Below are 23362 nucleotides of genomic sequence, written 5' to 3'. Positions count from 1 at the left end.
TCTCATAACCAATCATTAAAACTTGAAATGGCCACTACCAGGGTAGTGCCTCAATCATAATTCCATGAAACCCAGGAATTTGAGCTAGCAACTCAGTTTTTATGCCATTTTTGCCAGGAAGACAGAAGATTCAACTTTGCCTGTATCTTTCAACAGCTATTTTACTTTGAAACATGGATTTGCCATTTCAAAACATATTCCAGGACCTAGTTACAATGAAAAAGAAAACATCACTGGGCATTTTCAGCTCTATACGAAGTAAGAGCTGTTCAGATCGGTTGCACAATACCAATAATGAAACATAACTACAGTTCTTTTCTTTAAAAAAAAAAAAAAGAAAAGGAAAAAGGAAAAATTTATCAAAACCTGATCTCAAAATTCAGCAATAAATTGTAAAATGTAGAGACAGGTAAAAAAAAAAAGTGAAAAAAGAAAAAATGTTAATGTTTCATATTCTATGCACCACAGTAATATGGTCATAAATTGGTTCATAAACCTAGTTATAGCCAAATAGCAAAACTCTTTTGTTACTACATTTAAATAATTACAGTAAAAAAGAAATTCATTAACTCTTCACTATTTTGAAATATCAAGTACATTATGAATTCCTGAGTGACAAGTTTCACCTATGAGTTGTTCTCAGGTCCAAAGACAAACTTTTCAAAAACAGCTTTTCAGAGCAACAGCCACGGAGACTCCTGGGTAAGAAACCTACTTCACGGTAAGCTCCCTTTCAAACACAAAAATAAAATAATAACATCTATTTGCCCAAAAAGTCGCAAGCTAAAATCTTTGAAAATTATTAGTAACTCTGGAACTAAAATTAGACACTGGCGAAAAGAGAACATCACTACTTCAGTTGAAAAGAACATCCTTCATCATCCCCAGGACCTCAAGGAATGTCATCATTATTATCCTTAGTCACTCACTACTCACGGTATCACTACTTACCTAACATACTTTTAAATTTCTTGAACTTTTTTCCCCCCTTTAAAAATCCTAATAAAGTTTTCTGATTTATCATATAAAAAAGTAAAATATTATAACAAATTAAGTAATACAAAATTAACACAGAAACACTGTTTTCCCCTCCCACTGGTTTCAAGTTTCTTTAAAGGTTAAAAAGAAATTCTTTATAACAGTAACAACATTGCACCACTTTGTTATAAATCTATGCCAAGAGTACATTAATACAAGTCTTATGAATGCAATCAAAGATAATCTGCAAGCACTCTGAACTTCAAAGACAGTATTATGGCACATTTCAAAGACTTTCAGCACTGTATAAATCTGTATCATTTTTTATCATGATACAGATTTTCAGGGTATGTTTTAATTTTACTTACATTTCACTTATTAAAAATCACTTTATTAAATAGGTGTTAATGTTAACAAGACTGGTATCTCATTTATGAAGTGCTATTTATACAAAATTTTAATAGAGACTACATAGAGCCCTAGGGTGCATTATTATTATGCATAGCTGTTAATTTTTTTTTACTTGCAAGAAAAATGTAATTCACAATACTAAACATACCTTTAACATGATGAACCAAGGACACAATGTGTTGAATAAATGATTCAGATGTGCTTTTGCTGGCCTGTGGCAACTTAATGTGGTCAAAGATGGATCGGAATTCTTGCTCCTTCTTGACAGAATGGACAAGTGTACTAGCAAGCAGTCTGTCTTTAGTCAAGGAAGCAGGTCTGGAGCATATCGGTAACAGACAGACACATACAAACAAAATATACCATTGGTTTGAATATGAAAATGGGAAGTATGGTCAGAAAATAAGATAATTAACTAGATTATTAACTAACCTCCCACAGATTATTTACTGGGGAGCAATGTGGATTACCTGTTAGAATCATCAAGAGGAACAGGTGCCATTTTGAGTTTGACTTCAGGACGATGAGAATCACTGGCTATCATTTTGATCCTAAGTGGGCTCTCTTCTCTGAAGGTAGACTTTTCTCGGGCATCCAGATTCTTGTGTAGAGGGGGACTGTAATCAAAGAGGTCTTTGAGCTTTTCAGACTTTACCTGCTCAGGTGACTGAGTTTCTTTCTTTACTGTTATTCTCTCAGAATTTTTGTCGTCTTCCTTGTGCTTATCTTTTGCAGTGCTAGGCCTTTCCACTACATATCCAGTCTCTTTAAGTTTGTAATTTTTTTCTTCTCTAAATCCATCACTTTCTCTATTGCCTTTCAATGAAACTTTGGACTTGTACTTGGGTCCTTCCTCCTCAGTATTCCGATGAGACGTAGTAGCAAAATTTTTACCCTGATCTGCAAGAACTGACTTCCTGAACTGTCTATAATCCTCTGTCTCCTCTGTGTCATCCCCTTCTGAATCATTAAACTTTTGTTTTCCAGATTCCTTATCACTGAAGTAATCTAGAACTTCCTGATCTTCCCATTCTCCCTCTGTCCTCCCTTTCTCTGATCCTTTCTCCTTTGGAGCCTCTTTATCCCTGGTATTACCCCTATCAAGCAGGAATACTCTAGACTCTTCATCTGTGAACCTGTGAATAAGCAAAGAAGAGGATGGTAACTCTGGATTGCATTCATTCTGGACCACTTACATACTTAACTGTGCTTCCCAATATCACAGGGCCAGTAATTGGAGGAAGAAATCCTACTGAAAATTGCTTTTTTCAGATTCCACTTACAGAAAGCCTTAAAAGCATCCATAAAGCTTATGTGCTGGGTTTTTAAATAAATGCACACATTAAGACTTCTGAAGTTTAAAAAAAGTAAAGCCATTCTCAAAAACTTGTTTACTCATAGTTCACAATTCTGCACTAACAAATCCAAATTTTCACAGAGCTTAAGTTTAATTTTTGAGACTAAGAACTACTAAAAACTTTTCTGTAATACACTTATCTGATACTTAAAATATACTTATCTATTTAATATATTTATCTATTTGAATCTTACTTATGATTACACTCAAAATTTCACTCTTTAACATATCTACTAATATAAATAAGAGTTCAAAAGAGTGGACTTCAGTGTAGTTAATATTAGATGTTGCTATTCTATCTAAATCACAAAATAATTCATGTATATACTTTTCAGTAGAAAATGATTTCTGGCAATATTAAGTAGAAACTACATATCATTTCAATAAAAAAATTAATTTTAGGTTGGGAAGCACTAAAAAAATAAACAGCAAGCCTGCTGTATTTCCTTACTTAAAACCAACCATATTACCTTAGCAATCCATTTTCATTAAGCAATCTTTAGTAATGCTTAAAATTAGCATTTAGACCAAGCATCTCTCTGAAATGTTACTAGAGTCAATAAGAAATACCATTTATTATCTTTTCTACAGTCAGGAAGATTTATTAAAAATTGGCAGCTGGACTATTTATACTACCACACAAGAATATATAACTGCATTATTTTATGTAGGTCACATTATAATGATGAAGACAAAATAAGCTTTCAATGCTTTAACACTTTCAACTTCTCATTTACATTCTTAATTCTGGACTTAAAAAATGGATGAAATGAAAAGGAAGAGCATGAATTATCTTCATAAACATTAGAACACTTTACAATCAACTTGGAATTATTTTATAAAAAGAAAGAAGTCACGAGTAAAAATACTTAAATACACATCACAATGCAATTTTAAAACATAAATCCAAACAGAATTCAGAGAAATATTACTATTATGATCTAAATTCTCTTAACTCTTACCTTTTTAAGAATTTTCCTGTCTTTGCAGTTTCCTGATCTCCACCATCAGGATAAAATGAGGAACGTCCCCTAGCCTCATCTCTTGGAGCATTCTGTGGTGTGATTGTCTTTGCAGGGCTTCTTCGTGAAGGGATGTGATGAATTGGACTATTCTGAGAAGGGCTGTATCTACTTGATCCATTTCCAACAGAACCAGACCCAGATCTTTCAGGACTATGCTGAATGGAATGTGAATGCTGAGAGGGTGTGTTTTTTGCAGAGTGTACTGTACTGAGCATGGGGGCATCAGAGCAAGATGAACTCTGACTAGGTGGTGTAGCAATTGGTGAAGGACTATGGGGCGATCTGGGGCTATTATCATAAGCTGAAAGGCCAGGCCAAATATCACCAGATGTGGCCGATGATTTATTAAACTCATCAATAGATTCAGACGGGTCGTGTTCAAATGTATCTTTCGGTTCCTCCTGTGATTTATTTTTCAAAGGACTCTCTTCTTGAGGTTCCCCTTCAGCTTTTTTAGTTTGTTTTTCCTGAGACCCTCGTCTTTTAGAGACAGGAGACTTGCTATAAGGGGACGAAGAACGAGAAGAGGATGATCTTGGAGACCTAGAGGATCTATATGATCGGCGAGATCTGCTTCGGGATCTTTGAGAAGAAACGGATCTTCTTTTTGGACTCCTGGAACGTGAACGACCTCGTCGAGGACTCCTAGAGTGTCTTCTATTCCAAACAGGTCTATAACCACCTCGATGGTATCTACCTCCTCCTCCTTGATAATACCCTCTACCCCTTCCTCTGTATCCATAAGGTCGTCTCATTCCTCTATTATTTCTGTAATCTCGACGATAATCTCTAGAATAAATTCGATCTCTACTACGAGATCTTGAATACGTCCTGGAACGAGACCTAGAACTAAAAATGAAATAAATATCAATGAAAGAAAAATAAACTATTCCACTGTACCATTCTGATTGAATATATTATGTAAATAAGATGTCAAAGCTAAAAATGTATTTTTTTAAAAAAAAACCCTCATTTATATAAAAGTTAAAGGTTATTATTTTCAATGAAGAACATCTCAATTCTAAGGTATATATCGAGAACGGGGGAAAAAGTGACATCCAACAATAGGACACACTAACACATCACATTCATGCAGGCACTTAAAGTGGTAATGTCAAAAGAATACATAATGCCATGGAAGAATATTCATTAGTGGCTAAATGTATATGTAATAAAAAGCTAGGTCAAGAAAAATACTAAAGAAAAATCAGAAACTAACATTAATTCATAATAAGATCATGGTCATTTATTTTTAACTTATAGTTTCTATTTTCCATGCTAAGTATGTATTACCATTTAAGAAAAACCACCAGAGTCAATCATTTTTATATAAAAGAATAAACCTATTGAGACCTCAGAGTCCGAAACAAGAAACTATGAAATAGTATACAAAGATTGTTTACTGCCAAATAATTCTTACATTATCCAATTCATCTCTTAACATTACAACAGTTTCCCTTTATCGGTAGGAAATTCATTCAAAGTTTCCCCAGTGAACTAATTCTAAACAACAGATCCACTCACAGGGTTCTTGGAGACTAAAACATGTTAATGAATTTAGTACTCTGCCTATGTAAGCAATCCATAACTGTTAGCTGGTATGATTATTATAATTTAAAGAGGCAAAAGCACAGTAATTCACCTGTATCTCTTCTTTCTTGAGTGTGATCTTGATCTTGATCGAGAACTAGACTGTGATCTAGACTTTGATCTTGAAGAATGTGATCTAGAATTGGAGCGACCCATTTCTTTTCTCCTAGGCAAATGAGAGGGCAAAAAAGGTTAAAATCACAATGCAAGAGAAGTAGTTTCTATTATTTAACTTATCTTCAGATACAAATTTAAATTTATAAAACATTAAGTTTCTCAAAGGATATTACCCATCATTATTCAAGTGAGTACTAAGTCAATTATCCCTAACTAAAACTGTATTTGCACCTGCATGGCAGGTATTGTAAAGACACAACAGAAGATTTCTATGGACTTTTCCACTTATGTGCCTCAATCCAAAAAAAGGCAGCAGCTGCAGAAGTCAGAAAGAGCAATGACATCAGACTGCAGCAGTACGTTAGATGTTATTCCATGCCCAATACAAATGCCTACCTCTCCTGTAAAAAAGATAAATAATATCAGAGTATTACAGATAACAAACCTGGAAAGAAAATACAAATGACATAATATTAAACAACAGAGTAAACCTACCCAGCTGTCATCATAAGTGCTTTATGGCTTTGAAATGGGACTAAATTGACCACTCCATGTATGCAATATTGCTTGGAATGGTGATGGATAAGTCTCCTAGTAGAATAAAGGTCATTAAGTCTCTTAACAGCTGGAGCTCAAAGCTCTGCTTTCAACAGTCATGACTGTAGAAATAAAAATGGACTTATGTGACAATGCCTAGTTCACCCTGTAGCTTTCTGGTGAAAAGATGAAAAAGGATAAAAGAAACTAAAGAGATTGCTGCAAGAAGAGATTGGGACAGCAAGAAAAAGAGAACCTGTACACCAATATTCTAACTTTTCTAAATACTAGCTAGTATCTAATGCAACAATCAGACCTCACGAAATCAGTAACAGGACTAACTGATTTATAAGATCTACTCTTTACAAAATTAAACCTACACATCTCCCAAGTTTATTCCTGCTACAACTATTTTCAAATTTTCACTAATTTACACAAAATTAAGTATTTTTTCCCAAAAAAATCAACTCACTAAACTTTCCTAATAGCCTGCAATTGCCATGTATTTAAACCATTTTGACCTAATTAAGACTTTGCTCAGTATTATGAAAGTTTTTGAAAAGTACTGAGATAAACTAGAGGAGGCAATGATGTCTGCATACTTCCTCACCAAAAAAGCCACATAAATGACAAATTCAATGGGTTTCAAATAAATATTTATTCTAAAATAAAACACAACTGTCTTCAAAGAGACAAACACCAGCTTCATCTTCTCTCACTCTTAATTCCAAGTGAGTTATGATATAAAGACAGTACCTTCCTCAGAGATGTAGAGAGGATTAAATGAGTTGATACATATAGTATTCTTAAAACAATTTTCAGCACATAATAAGCAATCAAACCTAACTTTAACACCCATGTAAAGGGGAAAAAGTTAAGTTATGGAACTCCTCTTGTATGCATAAAAGATAAGTTAAATAAGCAGAGCTATTTTGTCCTGATTATTTTTGAATGACTGTGTGTTTTGAGTCTTTAAGTAGATGTGTTTATAAAAGTAGAAGCAGATACACAACCTAGAAATAAAAGAGAATCTTTTCCCTAAAACTTTAAAAATCTGGCTTACTTCATACAAGTCACCATAACAAAAGTTTCAGACCATATCACTTTTAATCGGTCTAAATCATTAGGTTCAGAAGTCACATTTTCTTTAAAAAGTCCAAACTTCAGACTAGAAAAACTAATCATCTACCTTGGGTTTTATGCAGGATCAAGCAGTCAACTGAAGTCTTTGAGATACTGTAAGATTCTTCCTGGAGAGAATGTTCTGAGAAATTAAATTCCTAGCAAAGATAAAAAAAAAAATTTGAATTATGATATAAAATCCACTATTTACAACATATTACCACTCAGCACTGCAATAAACTCTTAATAAAGGCACTAAATATTTCAGGAACAGAATACTGAATCAGGAAATAAGTTTTTAACCATAAAAGCTTAAAGAAATTTAACTTTTGTTTTAATCAGAATGCAGCAGTGCATTATGAAACTCCAGCACCTTTAATTCAAGCACTTGAGTTCTAATTTTAGCAATCTGGGCTTTAGAAAACAGAAGCTATACTGTCATCCTATCAGAAAATTCCAAAGTGGTTAGCGTAAGTGGCCATCTTGGTATATCAAAACATGTTATGTATCTATAGTAAGGGTTTCCCTCACAGCTCAGTCGGCAAAGAACCTGCCTGCAATGCAGGAGACCTGGGTTCGATCCCTGGGTCAGGAAGATCCCCTGGAGAAGGAAACTGCAAACCACTCCAGTATTCTTGCCTGGAGAATCCCATGGACAGAAGAGCCTGGCAGGCTACAGTCCATGGGTCGCAGGAGTTGGACACAACTTAGCGACCCAACTACTACCATCTACAGTTAGTATTCATAATGCTACAGTTTATAACAACTATAGTATGAGTTTACTTTAATGCTATTTACCTTATTTTCTCCTGACCACTTCCTTTCATATAGTTCAGTTTCATTTGAAGCCGATTTTTAAAGTTAATGTAACAACCATCATAGTAACTCTAGTAATTCTGTGCCTAAATGCATTTTGATATATATACCAGATGTTTCAAAAAAAAAAAAAAAAAGACCAGCCAGTAGATGAAACAAGTATCAACTGGAAGCCAGAGCTCTTCCTAAACTAATTTACATTACTAAGCAAATAAATTTAAGTTATACACAAAGTGTTAAGCAGTTTCAGTATTTACTGACATGCTTAGCCTTATGAATAATATTCAGTTATTATCAATTATGGGGCTTCCCAGGTGGCCCTAGTAGTAAAGAACCTGCCTGCAATGCAGGAGACACGTTTGTTCCCTAGGTCAGGAAGATCCCCTGGAGGACAGCATAGCAATCTACTCTAGTATTCTTGCCTGGAGAATCCCATGGACAGAGGAGCCTGGAGGGCTACAGTCCATGGGGTCACAAAGAGTCAGACATGACTGAAATGACTTAGCACACATTTTCAGCTATGTACAAAGCATAGTCAAAACTACGAGGGGATCAGAAACTAAACAATACAAAATTGTATGTGACTATACTCAAGGAATTAATAAATCAGTTTAAGTCGGAAAAAAACCCCACATTAATATCTGTCCTATCAAATTATTGATCCAATGAAAAAAATGTAATAAAAATGAAAACACAAAGTAGAAGAAATAAGATTAAACTGGTAAAAGAAGAACATGTCCCCTAAATATTTATACATGGCCTTACAAGCTAAGGGAATTATTTTAAAGATAGGAAGAAAGAATAGAAACCTAGCAAGTATGGGAAATATAGCAAAATAAAAATAAGCAAAAACAAAAGAACATGGATACATTAACAGCAAGATTTCTAAAGTATTCCTATGTTTAGTTTTAAAAATATTAGATCCCCCAAGTGGGCAGAGAAAAACTCTCATCTTTTAAACTGATAGGCTGTTATGAAACTTTATTCTAACCGAGAAGTCCAATACTACTGATTCACTGCTGGAAGTGATACAAGGCTCATTTTAACCAACACTTACCCCCAAACAATTCTAAAAGGCTTATTTTAGTTTCTGTATATCCAAAGAAGAACCAATTGCCAAGTCTCTCTACTCCAAGTCATGATTTTCTGAAGTACCAAGAAAATGTATGCTAGAAACAGCAAAGTGAGGGAAAAGGGGCTGTAGACTGTTAGCCTAGCAGATGTACCTTCTTATTCACGATCGATGAATATATTCCAGCATCCATACCAAAAACTCAATGATCATATATAAAATATGACACATAATACGTTAATAATATACATTACAAATTAACATTTAATACTGTTGATATTTAAGATAGTACAAAGATTGTAATCAGCTTGCCTTTTTTTCTATTTTAAACGGAAGTCTATATACAAAGCACTGTGTTATATATTATGGGAGACACAACAGGTCCCTGCCAAGTCACTGTCCGACTCTGTGCGACCCCACAGACGGCAGCCCACCAGGCTCCCCCGTCCCTGGGATTCTCCAGGCAAGAACACTGGAGTGGGTTGCCATTTCCTTTTCCAATGCATGAAAGTGAAAAGTGGAAGTGAAGTTGCTCAGTCATATCTGACCCTCAGCAACCCCATGGACTGCAGCCTACCAGACTCCTCCATCCATGGGATTTTCCAGGCAAGAGTACTGGAGTGGGGTGCCATTGCCTTCTCTGAAGAACTGTGCTAGGTGACTTTAAATAAAATTACCTTATTTAATCCTTATAATCTCATAAACTACATATTTAACCCCACCTTTCAGATGAATTTAAGCTTTCATAATTCATATGAATTTAAACAAAGGAGACTATCAGAAGCCAGACACTACTACTGCAGGAAATACAGCACTTTAAGTGAGACATTAAGTTCCCTTCTCTGTTGGAGCTTACGTTCAAGCTAGGGGAAGAGAGAAACCAAAGAACACAAAGTGATGTCAAGAGATGGAGAGGAGGACTACTACAGTGGAACCTTGAACCATCTTTAAAAAGGTAACAGTTAAGTTAAAGAGAAGGAACACTGCAAAGATCCAAGAAAAGCATTCTAGGCAAAGGACACAAACTTAACCAATTCAAGACAAACCTGTAAGAAGGCTGAAGTACTGTGATCAATGAGAAGGGTACAAGACAAGGCAGGAGACAGGAAAGGACTAAATCAAATAGCATCTAATAAGGAGGCCAGAGCAGAGTTGAGATTTTACTCTAACTGTAATGGGAAGGTCCTAGAAGGTCTGATTAGGGAAGTGTCACCATCTTATTTATTTACATTTTAAGATGGCTGCTGTATAGAGCATGAACCACATGGAGCAAAGAAAAGGGAGACAAATTAGAAGGTTGAAGTAACAGTAAGTACTTGAGCCGAGTCTTAATTTTAGCATATTCAGGATGTGGGCTCCAAATTTTTGAAAACTACTGCTATTCATATCTTTAATAATCCTAAAAATACCTCCCATGACTATTACTCCAATTGACTAGGTTCAAAATTCTGATTTGACAATTAACCAGCTACCCAACTTTGGACAAATTACCTTAATCTCTTTCAGCTTCACTTTCCACAGATATAAAATAAAGCTAGTAACAGTACTTACTCATAGGCTTAAGATTAAATGTACTAAACTAATAAATGGAAATGACTTATCTGGCACATGGTCTGTATTCAAAGTTTATTAATTTCACTTCAAATGATTAATATTTTTGGCATAGCATTAATCAGCATAATTTAAAAAGTCAAGAAATGCTTAACAGGGTGTGAGGATGGCCAAGTGGTCTAAGGCTCCAAACTCAAGAAATGCTTAATGAGTGGAATTTTGCTTTAAAATACTCCAGAAAAATGGAATTTGAAAAAGAACAGATTTCACATGTATAACTGAATCACTTTACTGTACACCTGAAACTAACATAACAATGTTAATCACCTATACTCCAATATAAAATAATTTTTAAGCACTCTCCAAAAAAAGCAAATAATGTTAAAGTTGGTAAATGCTGATAATCATTAAGCCTAAATAACAGTTCAATATTCTACTTTTGTGCTTGAATATTTCCTTAAGAAAAAGCTTAAAAAAAAAAAAAAGGTTTAGTCACAAATTTTCAGTTCTGTGTCCAGCTCCTTGTCAGCCTGCTTTAGAAAAAAGCATGCAGAACTGAGAAAAAGAATACCTGTATTCCAGACCAGATTGTGCCACTCCCTGCTTCATGTGGCCCTAAAAAGTTTTCTACATTTTTTGGCCTCCTCCTAGTATTCGCTTGCTCCTTGCAAGAAAAGCTGTGATTAACCTAGACAGCATATTAAAAAGCAGAGATATTACTTTGCCAACAAAGGTCCGTCTAGTCAAAGCTACTGTTTTTCCAGTAGTCATGTACGGATCTGAGTGCTGGACTGGAAAGAAAGCAGAGCGCCAAAGAATTAATGCTTTGGCATCAATGAAGACTCTTGGAATGAAAGGAGATCCAATCAGTCTATCCTAAAAGAAACCAGCCCTGAATATTCATTGGAAGGACTGATACTGAAGCTGAAACTCCAATACTTTGGCCACCTGACGCGAAGAATGGACTCATTGGAAAAGACCCTGATGCTGGGAAAGATTGAAGGCAGGAGGAGAAGAGGGTGACAGAGGATGAGATGGTTGGATGGCATCACCGACTCGATGGACACGAGTATGAGTAAGCTCCAGGAGTTGGTGGTGGACTGGGAAGCCTGGCGTGCTGCAGTCCATAGGGTTGCAAAGAGTCGGACACAACTGAGTGCCTGAGCTGAACTAGTATAATGCAGAAATACTAGATCAAGTTGAAGGTTTGAAAATTCCAAAATAACACACAAATGTCAACCTGTATTATTATTACATTAATGTTTGTAGACTTTTTTTCCAGCTGGGGGCAAAGAAAATATTAAATACTTAGTATCAAACACTGGACTGGTTCCAAAATGGGAAAGGAGTACTACATCAAGGCTGTATATTGTCACCCTGCTTATTTAACTTCTATGCAGAGTACATCATGCAAAGCGCCAGGATGGATGAAACACAAGCTGGAATCAAGATTGCACGGAGAAATATCAATAACCTCAGATATGCAGATGAGACCACCCTTATGGCAGAAAGCAAAGAAGAACTAAAGACCCTCTTGATGAAAGTGAGAGAGTGAAAAAGTTGGCTTAAAACTCAACATTGAAAAATGGAAGATCATGGCATCCAATCCCATCACTTCATGGCAAATAGATGGGGAAACCACGGTAACAGACTTTATATTTTCTTGGGCTCCAAAACCACTGCAGATGGTGACTGCATCCATGAAATTAAAAGATGCTTGCTCCTTAGAAGAAAAGCTATGACCAACCTGGACAGCATTATTAAAAAGCAGAGGACATTATTTTGCCAACAAAGGTCCATCTATTCAAAGCTAGGGTTTTTCCGGTAGTCATGAATGGATGTGAGAACTGGACCATAAAGAAGGCTGAGCATGGAAGAACTGATGCTTTTGAACTGTGGTGTTGGAGAAGACTCGAGGGACCCTGGACTGCCAGGAGATCCAACCAGTCAATCCTAAAGGAAATTAGTCCTGAATATTCATGGAAAGGACTGAAGGAAGCTCCAACACTTAGGCCACCTGATACGAAAGAGCTGATTTCATTAGAAAAGACTCTGATGCTGGGAAAGAGTGAAGAAGGCAGGAGGAGAAGGGTATGACAGAAGACGAGATGGTTCGATGGCATCACCCATTCAACATACATGGATTTGAGCAAGCTCTGGGAGATGGTGAGGACAGGGAAGCCTGGTGTGCTGCAATCCATGGGGGTCGCAAATAGTTGGACACGACTGAACAACTGAACAACGTTTGTAGACTTTTTTCCAGCTGGGGGCAAAGAAAATATTAACTACTTAACATTCTGGGGCTAACACTGACAACCACTGTTGAAGAAACTTCAACTGAAAAATGAACAAATTCATAACCTACGGCTATAACCCAAACATTTACACTTACCAGTCAGAGACTACTGGACTTCCCAATTCCCTTATCCACTTCTTTGTCACTTAATAAATCAGTGTAAATTACACAGCTGTGGTTGTTGTTCAGTTGCTAAGTCGTGTCTGACTCTGCCACCCCATTAACTGCCTCATGCCAGGCTTCCCTGTCCTTCCCCAATGATTCTGAATGCAGCTTCTGGAAAACCCTAATACAAAGTTCTATATATAATAGAAGTGAAAAGACTTTCCATTTCTATTAACGCAAGTTGTCACTCACATAGCTAATCTAGTAAAGGTAGCCGCCCATATTCAATACACTGAACTAAATCTGAGCCTACCCAAGTCACAAGTTTTCAGAGATCTATCTCCAAGTCCTGAAACACTACTGCTCTTCCAACTCAAGAATCAGCTCTAGCCAAAAAATTTCATTTGCCACAATTATCTGAATCAAGGGGGATTCCCATGGCTACCACAATGTGACAATGAAAGTGTGGTATTCTTAAAACAAGATGCTAACTGCCATCAGTAGACAGGCTTTAGTTTACTCACCTAAAGTGAGTTATTTCGGACACACAATCCTTCCATTCAATTAGTTATCCAAAATTGTCTAGGATCACATAAAACTGCAAATAAACTGGTAGCGTTTCCTTCTATGTAAAGGTTCTTTGTCTAAACTGTAGCCCAACCATTCCAGCTATAGTCCAATCTGAATGAGAATTCACAGTGAGAGATAAACTGTTTTGCCTTTTAATATCTCCCAAATTTAAGAGGCGCTGCTGCACAAAAAAATGCAAGACTGAAAGAGCTAATCTCTGTATGTCATTTTTGGTCATATCTACCTCCAAATTTAATTTCAAGTTTTTTCACTTCTAAAATTATACATATATATATATATATATACATATATAAAGTTTGACTTAGAAAAGTAGTTGCCAGTACTGCTGGATTCTGACAAGATACACCTTAAAATTTAAATAAAGCCAACCAAGGATTTATGATGGCAAAGTCCCTAACCTCAACTCACCACTCCCATCCATCCATTAATACCAGCAACCGCGGATGCAACTTTTCTAACAAGGTATAGTGGCTAAATCTGCATGAAGGACGTGGCTTAGCGGGTACTGCAGAACTGCCCTTTAGCCCCGGAGGTGGCAGGGCCGTCCTTACACCCATCGGCTGAGACCGCTGCCCAAGCTAGTAACTAGGCACCAAATCCTAGAGTCAAGAGTGCACTCTCGCTTCAAATCAGTTACCAGGGGAACCCGAAGAAAATTTTCCCGCAACCCAGAAAGCCGGAGGCGGATGCCGGGGTCAGAGAGCGCGGAACGAGATCCTAGGACAAACTAGAGAAACAAAATCAAGGCGTAAACCGACCGGGAGCTTGAAGCCTGGGAAAAGGAGGTAAAAGACGGAGCGAAAAGGGGTTAACCTACCCAAAGCACTTTGTTGCAGGTTAGTTATTTTGTCCAAGCCTCTCAGGCCGGAAAGAAAGGTGGCGATTCCAGCCAATGAGAAGCGAACACAAGTTGCACCTCGGACCGCCTGAAGAGCCGTAGGCGGAGAAGGGAGAGAAGAGGAAGCGCGCGTGCGCCGGGGAGAGCTTTCAGTCGGCCACGCGCAGAGGTCCGGACTGAGGAAAATGGGGGAAGGGTTGAAAACGCATATCTGCGCAAGCGCACGGAAGGCCGCGCGGTCTGTGGGTCTCGAGCCAGGCTCGCAGGCGCGCGCGCGCGCACGGTTCTCGCTGCTCACCCCACCCCCCACCTTTTCGGCCCGTAGTGCCTCGAAAGCCTGAGGGAAACTGGCTGGGAAACGCATAAATAACGGCGCAACGTTTCCTGGGCTCTCCTGTCACCGCCAACCCGCCACTACCAACAAAAGATTCAGTAATATTCATTCCTCCTCGATATTCACTGCCTTTTGAGTTATCTGGACGCAACGCAAGGCCTACCTGACACGCCGAAAGACGGTTCCCGGGACTTATCTCACCGGTAACTACACAGCGGCCATTTCCCCACTCAAGAACGGGAGGAAAACCATAGAGGTATCTTCGACGCGCTAGCTCCTCTCCGTCACTTCCGATTTGGGGCGTGGCCTCCGGTGCCGCTAAATATCTGACCAAGTCCCACCCACTCCACCGCCCTAAACCCGCTCTCCGGCCGCGGTAAAGATATTGCCTGAGGCTTTCTGGGAAGTCGCGTGGCTGGTCTCGCGCGATGATCTGGCGGCTCCGCCTTCCGGTCTTCATCAGCCGCCTCCGCCAGGGTGGCGGTAGAAAGTGGGCGGGGTGTTTTGGTGATGTGAGGTCGTAGTTCCACACCGGGGTATTCACTGGTCTCTCTTGTTTGCATTGAGCGAACCCTCCGGACCTCGCTTGCCCCCACTTTTGCTCGTCTGGTCAATTTTTTCTGTGGGGCCAACTCTGACCAGGCCGGAAACAAAAGGATAATTTCACACTGAGGAAAAGACACGGACTCTATTAGCACACTGCGTCTCTCTGTGCCCGGAAGCGCCGAGTTTTTTCTCAGACGCCAAATGGAAACTAGAAGTGTCGCTTTTTGTTTGATAGAAAATATGCCAGACGCACTTAGAAAGTAGAAAAATGGCCACGATCTGCGTCCGTTTCTTGAGTAGCGTCACACCAACTGTCCCACCCGTACCGGAATTCACGCTGCAGTACTCCCAAGTGGCTTAGGCTGTCTTGGCGGTTTGCGTCAGAGGTTGCTTCTTGTCCTCGGACGTGGCTAAAGCATTACCACTTAGACGCCTCGAGACGTTGGTTTGAGCATAAAAATAAAGCAAAACACGAAGCTTAACGATCAGTTGTGCTGGTCCAGAAACAACCTAATCTGCCAAAAATATAAACCAGATTATGAATAAGGGAAGCCACATTTTTTCATTTGGATAAAATTTCAAATAAGAGTCATAGCACATTTTCTATTAAGACTTAGCTGCGCGTAATTCCTTAGGGCCTAAAATCGTTATTACTTTGTTGTTAAGGGACCTGAACTGCCTGAAAGGATTTAAGAGTTCTAATTAGTAACCAGTCTTCTGTCAGTAAATGCAGTCCAGTATGGGGCCCTAGCCATGGATTTAATACTGTGCTTAGGGCATTCTCTCATCACAATCCAATTTACGAGCTCAACTAGAAAAAATACCTCATTTTTATGGGATGTATTCTCGGTTATTTCTTGTACAGCCTGCCCCTCAACCCCTCACCACTGTCAGAATGTGGAAGCAGGAATCTCTGGCCTATGTCGTGCACTGATAAGTCCCAAGCATTCAGCAGGTGCTCAATAAATATTTGTTGAGTGGATAAACTATATTAAAAGAAAAAAAGGAAAAGCCGTTGATGGCTCAATACAACTACTATTCTGCAAGTAAGGGAGGGGGTTGATTGAAAGCTAAAAGCCCTTACCCGTTATATCAGGATAAACCACAATCTGACAAGAGTGCTTTATAAGCTAGGATATTTTAAGCGTTTCTCTGCAATTCTGTTGCGAATGCATTGAAAACGAAGTCATGTTGCTATCTGAGGCAGTATAACTGCTTTTAAATAACCTGAGGTAATAACTAAGTAGAAGAGACATTGGAACAAATCCTTTAATAAAAAGCAATCCAGGCTTCTTTTGAATTAGGTTCATTTGATATATGACACTTTTATCAACCTCCAAAATTAGAGGATATTGAATTTAGATCATGTTTTATGTACTTCACTGTATTGTTTTCTTTTACTTTCAAAACCTGACATTCCACCAATAGAGTTCCATTCTTTGTAATGGAACTTTTTACCCTGTTGAAAATACAAAGAAGGTGGAGAGGAACATGAGAAAATCAAGAGCCCATTTAACAAAAGGACATTGTATAAAAATAGAAATTTTCCCAAGAAGAAATAGTAATTGTAAACAAATGACCAACCTTAATAAGATAAATGCCTACAAAAAGAATAATCAGTAAGCTAAATTTAACTTATAGGTCATTGGCAGTTTACTCTATGTTTATAAAACTCTTTCCTTAGGGTTTTGGTTTGTTTAATTTAAGGTAACTTGAAAGAGAGAACAAGAAAGGACTTGTTATCTGAAAATGGTGTTGGAAGGTTAGACTTGGAAGGCAGACTCCCTCCTTCTACTGGTTTTGTTTGTCTTTTTAGGCTGAACAACATTGGAACTGTTTTCTCATTTGGGGAAATTAAAGTTGAAGGGGAATTTGGAGGGCGTGTTCCCACTCCCTGAGAATAGTAACTGTTGCTAACCCATTAGTAGTGGGAAGCAGGCAAAACAAAGTTGGGCCAAAAGAGTAGGTTATGTAGGCTGGGGGGCTGTGAGTGGTTGGCTATTGTTTCTGCTACCTCCTCATTTCCTATCCTTCCCAAGGCTTTGTATTGATTCCTTTTTTTGTGTGTGTGTGATAAAATGTATCCTGATACTTGGAGCTAGCTGGTATTTCAGTAAATTTCTGAATGAGCTAACCAGAGTTGGTTTCTGTTGCTCACAAACAAGAACCCTCAACTGCATGCTCTGTTTTGGGTAGAGACATTTTCTATTTATGAGGACATTTTCCCAAATGGTCTGGCATTTTTCCATATCTGTACAATTGAAATAAATGGTTCCCCTTGCCAAATCTATTTTACTTCCTACTGGTGAGCACAAGTTGACTGGGTTTTTCCCCCCCTGCTCTTTCTATCCTCTGTTTGCCTGCTACGAACATGGAAGTTGTTTTTTCCCCAAGATTTAAAATTACCAAAATTATATATTCAAGAATTATTTAGTACACTATTGTTCTTTAATATTCATTTCAAAAAAATTGAAATATCAAAATATGACTGTTAAGCATTGTTCTTAAGTCCCACCAAGATTAATGTGCATCTTTCTCGCAAAGATTATTGCAATAAATGTAATACTTTCAAAGTTTTCATAAGAAATATTTGCCCACAGATTATGCCAGCTAGCTATTTAATCTAGCTATTAAAGAGCAGAGAGGAAAGGCCACCAAACGTGAGGTAATGGAATTATTATTAGATTTATCACCAAAAACCATTTCTTCCTTGAGATAGGTTATAGGAAGAGCAGAACGTTCTTTGTTGAAATTCTTTAGGGTTCAGTCCTGAGTTATCTCTTGTCTCTCTATATCTGTCATCCTGTGATTTTAAGTATCATCTTTGTACTTTATCTCAAAGCTGGAATTCTCCTTTGAACCACAGACCCGCACATATTTGACTTCATACCTTGTCTTTCTTCTTGGAGGTTTCACACACATCTCAAACCTAATATTAAGAATGTAATTCCTGGGACTTCCCTGGTGATCCAGTGGCTAAAACTAAATTGGTTTAGTTTTAAATGCTCCCAGTGCAGGAGGTCTGAATTTGTCCCTGGTTGGGGAACTAGATCCTGCATGCTGAAACTAAGACCCAGTGCATCTAAATAAATAAATAAGTAAAAATGTTAGAAAAAAATGAAATTTCTAATTTCCTTTCTTTCTCCCAACCTGTTTATTCTTTCCTTCCCTATTATTCTCTCCAATCTTCCCAACTATTATAACACTATCAAAATCCAGTGAATTAAGGTCAAAACCTAGGGAGCAACACTATTTCCTCTTTCCCTGAATTTCTAATCCAATAAATCAGCTGAGACCTGTCAATCCATTTCCAAAATACATTTACAATTATTTGCATTTTCCTTTTCTCACGATGATCATTGTTATCTCACTTAAACTACTAAAACAGCCTCCTAGCTGGTCTCCCTGCCCACTGTCAATCCATTTCTCAGAGAGAGCCGCTTGAATGATCCCTTTCAAATAAATCATGCCATATCTCTGATTACAATGTTAACCTTCCACTGCAGCTGGATTGAAATCCAAACTACTTATGTAGCTTATCCACTATATATCCATAACCACTTACGTACCACGACCTGCACTTATCTATTTATTCTCACCTGAAACCACCTTCCTCTTGATTAATTATGTTCACTACCACTCTTTCCATTCCAGAAACAGAAGGCGATCTTTTCTACTCCAGGGAATTTCAGCATTTATACATTTATTTAAAGAGGAGGAGGAACCAGTAAGGAGATTGAGAAAAAACAGCCAGGGAGGTAGAAGACAAATAAAATCAAATGTAGTAGTTTCTCTGTTACTTTATAAAAAAAACGTAGCAGCTTTAAACAATAATTTCACAATGTCTTTGGGTCAGGAATCTGGAGGGGTTATCTGCATGATTCTGGCTCAGGGTCTCTCATGAAGTTGCAGTGAAGTTGTCAGCTGAGACTGCAAACATCTGAAGTCTAGAGATTCACTCCACAATCACTCATGTGAATGTTGGCAGGAGACCTCAGTTCCCAATCACATGGACCTCTACACGGGATGCCTCAGTGTCCTCATGCTATAGCTGGCTTCCCCCAGTTAATGATGGGAGAAAGGGGAGTCCAAGACAGAAGTTGTTACCTTTATAAGCTAATCTCAGAAGTGACACCATCACTCCACTATATTTTATTGGCTGTTCAGACCTAACCCTGGTGCAGTGTGAAAGCAGACTAAAGAAAGGTGTGGATACCAGGAAGTGGAGATCATTGGAGACCATCTCGGAGGTTGTCTTTGAAGCCAAGAGAAGCATGTGCTTAAGTGTATGAAGTCAAAAAGACAAGGACAATGGGCCTCTGTGCCACTTAGTCTGCAAGAAACACTACATGAGTGCAATAATTAACACCCAGCTGAACCGAACTGAATGAGAATTCTGAAACATAAGCAACTCCAGCACCTACCAGCTATTTCAACTCACATTCATCCTCTGTTCATGTTACAGCTTTCCTTCTGATTTCAGATTTCTCTCCTTCTGCCTCTTCACAACAGCTCACAGCTTTCTTGATACTCATTTCTACAGGTAAACCAGGTATTTTTAAAATAGTATTTTAGTATTTATGTGTTTCTTAACCACTTAACATGTATGAAACTCTGCTGCCATACTTGCTAGGTTCCTATTTTTTTTCACATGTAACTGATGAAGTTTTTGAGTATTATATCCTAAGTCTATTTTTGCCAAAAGCCCTGTGATTTTTATTGTTATTTTGCCTAGCACATTACCTTTTTTAAAACAATTTTTATTGAAGTGTAGTTGACTTACAAGGTTGTGTTAGTTTCAGATGTACAGCAAAGTAATTCAATCATATATACATATGTGTATATATAGGTGGCTACGTATATATATATACATTCTTTTTCAGATTCTTTTCCATTATAGGTTGTTGTTGATCGATCTCTAAGTCGTGTCCAACTCTTTGCAACCCCATGAACTGCAGCACACCAGGCTTCCCTGTCCTTCACTGTCTCCAAGAGTTTGCTCAAACTCATGTCAATTCAGTCAGTGATGCCATCCACCTCATCTTCTGTTACTCTTTTCTCTTGCTTTCACTTCTTTTTTGCCTTGGGAGAGTGACCTAAGAAAACAATGCTATGATTTATGTCAGAGCATGTTTTGCCTATATTCTCTTCTAGGAGTTTTATAGTATGTCTTTTTTTATTTTTAATATTTATTTATTTGGCTGTACTGAGTCTTAGTTGCAGCATGTAGAATCTTAGTTATGATGTGTCAAATCTTATTTCCCTGACCAGGGATCCAACCTGGGCCCCCTGCATTGACAGCGTAGAGTCTTAGCCATTCTACCACCAGGCAAGTGTCATATGGTGTCATTCGTGGCTTATATTTAAGTCTTTAAGCCATTTTGAGTTTATTTTTGTGTATGATGTGAGGGAGTGTTCTAACCTCATTGATTTACCTGCAGCCGTCCAACTTTCCCAGCAGCCATCCAACTTTCCTAGCATTGCTTGCTAAAGAGATCGTCTTTTCTCAATTGTATATTCTTAACCTCTTTTGTCACAGATTGACTGTACATGTGTATGTTTATTTCTGGGCCCTAGCACATGAATTTTTATGAACACACATGTTTCACTATGGCAGAACTGACTATATAACATTCATTAAATAGTCCCAGTTTTAACAATAAGGAAATTGAACCTTGCAGAAGTAGAGTATCTTGCCAAAGTCACATGTCAACTAAATTTATCAAATGTCCATCCGGCTCTAAAGACTACCATCTTTTCACAGCAGTTTTAACCATGTAAATACTTTTAGTAGAGGTAACATTAGATCAACCTGACCTTGTGCTGTTCCTCTTATATGCAAGTTGGTTAATAGTTCCCATATATCTGATTCTAAGTAATAAGATACATAGTCTAGCATATGTACACATGCATATATATTTATCTGAACATTTCTCTTATTACCCTAAAGTAAACAAATTTAGAAATTTAAGGGACTTTTCTGGTGGTCCAGTGGCTAAGACTCTGCATTCCCAATTCAGGAAGCCAAGATCTGATCCTTAGTCAAAGAACTAGACTCCACATGCCACAAATAAGAATTCATATGCCACAACTAAAGATCCTGCATGCTGCAATGAAGATCTGCCTGATGCAGCCAAATAAATAAAATAAATTTTTAAAGAAATTTCAGTGTCCAAGTAATGATTAAATGGTCTTGATAGAGAAATGATGCATAATATATTTCTATCTTAAGTAGAACTGTAATTTTAAGTATTAATGTTTTATGTCTTTTCAAATTTCCTTTTGTATTTATGCATTTAAAGCACAAGATAAGTAATAACATTACCCTGACCTGCTGTACTTTCTCAGCAACGACATTGTTGGAATTATCCAGCTCTAACTCTAACATGGACCACGCATCACATGTACCACAAAACTATTCGCGTTAGGGGAGGCTAAGTAGTTCCCAGATCTGGGCCACAGTTATATGCTGCACCAGGCTGTTCAAAAGGATAAATGTGAAATGAAAATCTATTTGAGGGTTTCAGGCTGATATATTTATTAGTGCCTTAAGAAAAGCCAAGACGGGGCGGGTAACAAAATGCACAGAAATTGTGAATTCATTGTGTCAAGGGGACTATAGGGTAATGATATCTGCATTCAAGCCTAGACAGCTCAAGGATGAATTTAAGGTGCATATTAACTGGAAATTAAGTGTTTAGAGCATTAGAAAAATGAGACACTAAGGGTGTATACAATGGGATGACAGGTGTGGAAGAGGAAGCAGAATTAAATAATCTCTCTGAGAAGATGGCTCAGTTATAAATATATAAATTGCCTGCAGGGAAGGCATATGCCCTCCAACTTTTCAGAGATAAATGATTGTGTCAATGTCAAAAAATGATTGAATTTTGAAAAGTAGATAAAGTCAACTAGATGAATTGTGATGCCATATTTTATTCTGTTATTCAGCACAATTTTTCATCAAGACAGAAAATAAATTATCAGTGCCACACCTGAATCTTCTCTTCCTCCAAACCTTAGGCTATGCTTTGTTTATGAAAATACCTGATTTTTGCCCCATGAAACTGAAAGGAAGTAAAAAGTAAATGTAAGGGAAATAAATATTCATCTAGGTTTTAAAGTTACTGGGAGTTGTCAGATAAATCCAAGTCATAAGAAAAGTTCTGGCCATCTTTGCAGATGGCTTGCTCTTTCCAATATAAGTTATATAATCTTATACAGGGTCATAATAATTTTATACTTTAGATGGTCTACAAACATTATCAGAGACCCAACAGTTTAACTCCATCCTATAGCTTTTCATAAAGAAAACTGCATTAGAATTTTATAATAAACTAATAAAATATATGAGAATATATATATATAATCATTCTGTAACTAATTTCAATGTAGCACAACACTTTTTCTTTTTTTAATTTATTTTATTTATGTATTTTTGGCTGCACTGGGTCTTTGTTGCTGTGCATGGGCTTTCTCTAGTTGCGGCAAGCTTTTCTGTATATTCTAAAACTTTTACAATAAGCCCTGCTATTATAATACAAATTTGTCTTCACTTTAGACCATTTAGTTTTACTGAAGTTGCATAAGATAATGAGGAGCTAAGAACTAACTAAGAAAAGATTTTTTTTTTGTATGTGGTTCTTATAAATCATGGTCAAAATTATACTTTAATATAGGAAAATGAAATATTCGTTAGTAAATCACCATTTTGATCAATCTAGTTCTAAATTACTGCTAGGGGGATATTTGCTTCCAGAGAGAATTGTTGTTTCTATTTTTTTTTTTTCTGGAGTGCCCTATAGTGCTGTTTTTGCTTAATGAATCTTCTCTTGAACAGTGAAGGGGAGTACTATATAGTTCAGTAAGAAAACTATAAATGTTACATGGTTCGCTTCCATTTAAAAGGAATCTTTATGCTGAATTCCAACCAGCCATTATATATATGCCTAAAAATGACTTGATCTTTTGCAAGACAATTATTTTCAAAATTCATTTTGTCATACTAGTATCTGGCTAGTTAGGTTGAAATTAACACCACTGGCTCATCTTTAAAATTCAATTTTAGAAAGAATT

General features: G+C 37.3%; 1 protein-coding gene across 7 annotated transcripts in view; it reads right to left on the bottom strand.

Annotated features, from left to right (window-relative positions):
• BCLAF1 (BCL2 associated transcription factor 1) overlaps positions 1 to 15069 on the bottom strand; it is a 30998-nt gene extending 15929 nt beyond the window's left edge. For 2 of the 7 annotated variants that reach the window (XM_006052255.4, XR_003111891.3), the window contains exons 1-6: positions 14904 to 15061; positions 7205 to 7295; positions 5414 to 5527; positions 3709 to 4620; positions 1860 to 2525; positions 1538 to 1707 (exon numbers count right to left, since the gene is read on the bottom strand). In XM_006052255.4, coding sequence (XP_006052317.1) covers positions 1538 to 1707; positions 1860 to 2525; positions 3709 to 4620; positions 5414 to 5517 — 1852 coding nt within the window. In that variant the 5' untranslated portion in view covers positions 5518 to 5527; positions 7205 to 7295; positions 14904 to 15061. Of the gene's footprint in view, positions 1 to 1537; positions 1708 to 1859; positions 2526 to 3708; positions 4621 to 5413; positions 5528 to 7204; positions 7296 to 14385; positions 14520 to 14903 lie in introns of those variants that run through there. The other 5 variants (XM_006052258.4, XM_006052257.4, XM_006052256.4 and 2 more) reach the window with 5 other exon arrangements.
• Positions 15070 to 23362: the final 8293 nt, after the last annotated feature.

This window comes from Bubalus bubalis, chromosome 10 (assembly GCF_019923935.1).
Source record: "Bubalus bubalis isolate 160015118507 breed Murrah chromosome 10, NDDB_SH_1, whole genome shotgun sequence".
NCBI lineage: Eukaryota > Metazoa > Chordata > Mammalia > Artiodactyla > Bovidae > Bubalus > Bubalus bubalis.
This window is presented reverse-complemented; position numbering and strand designations above follow the sequence as displayed.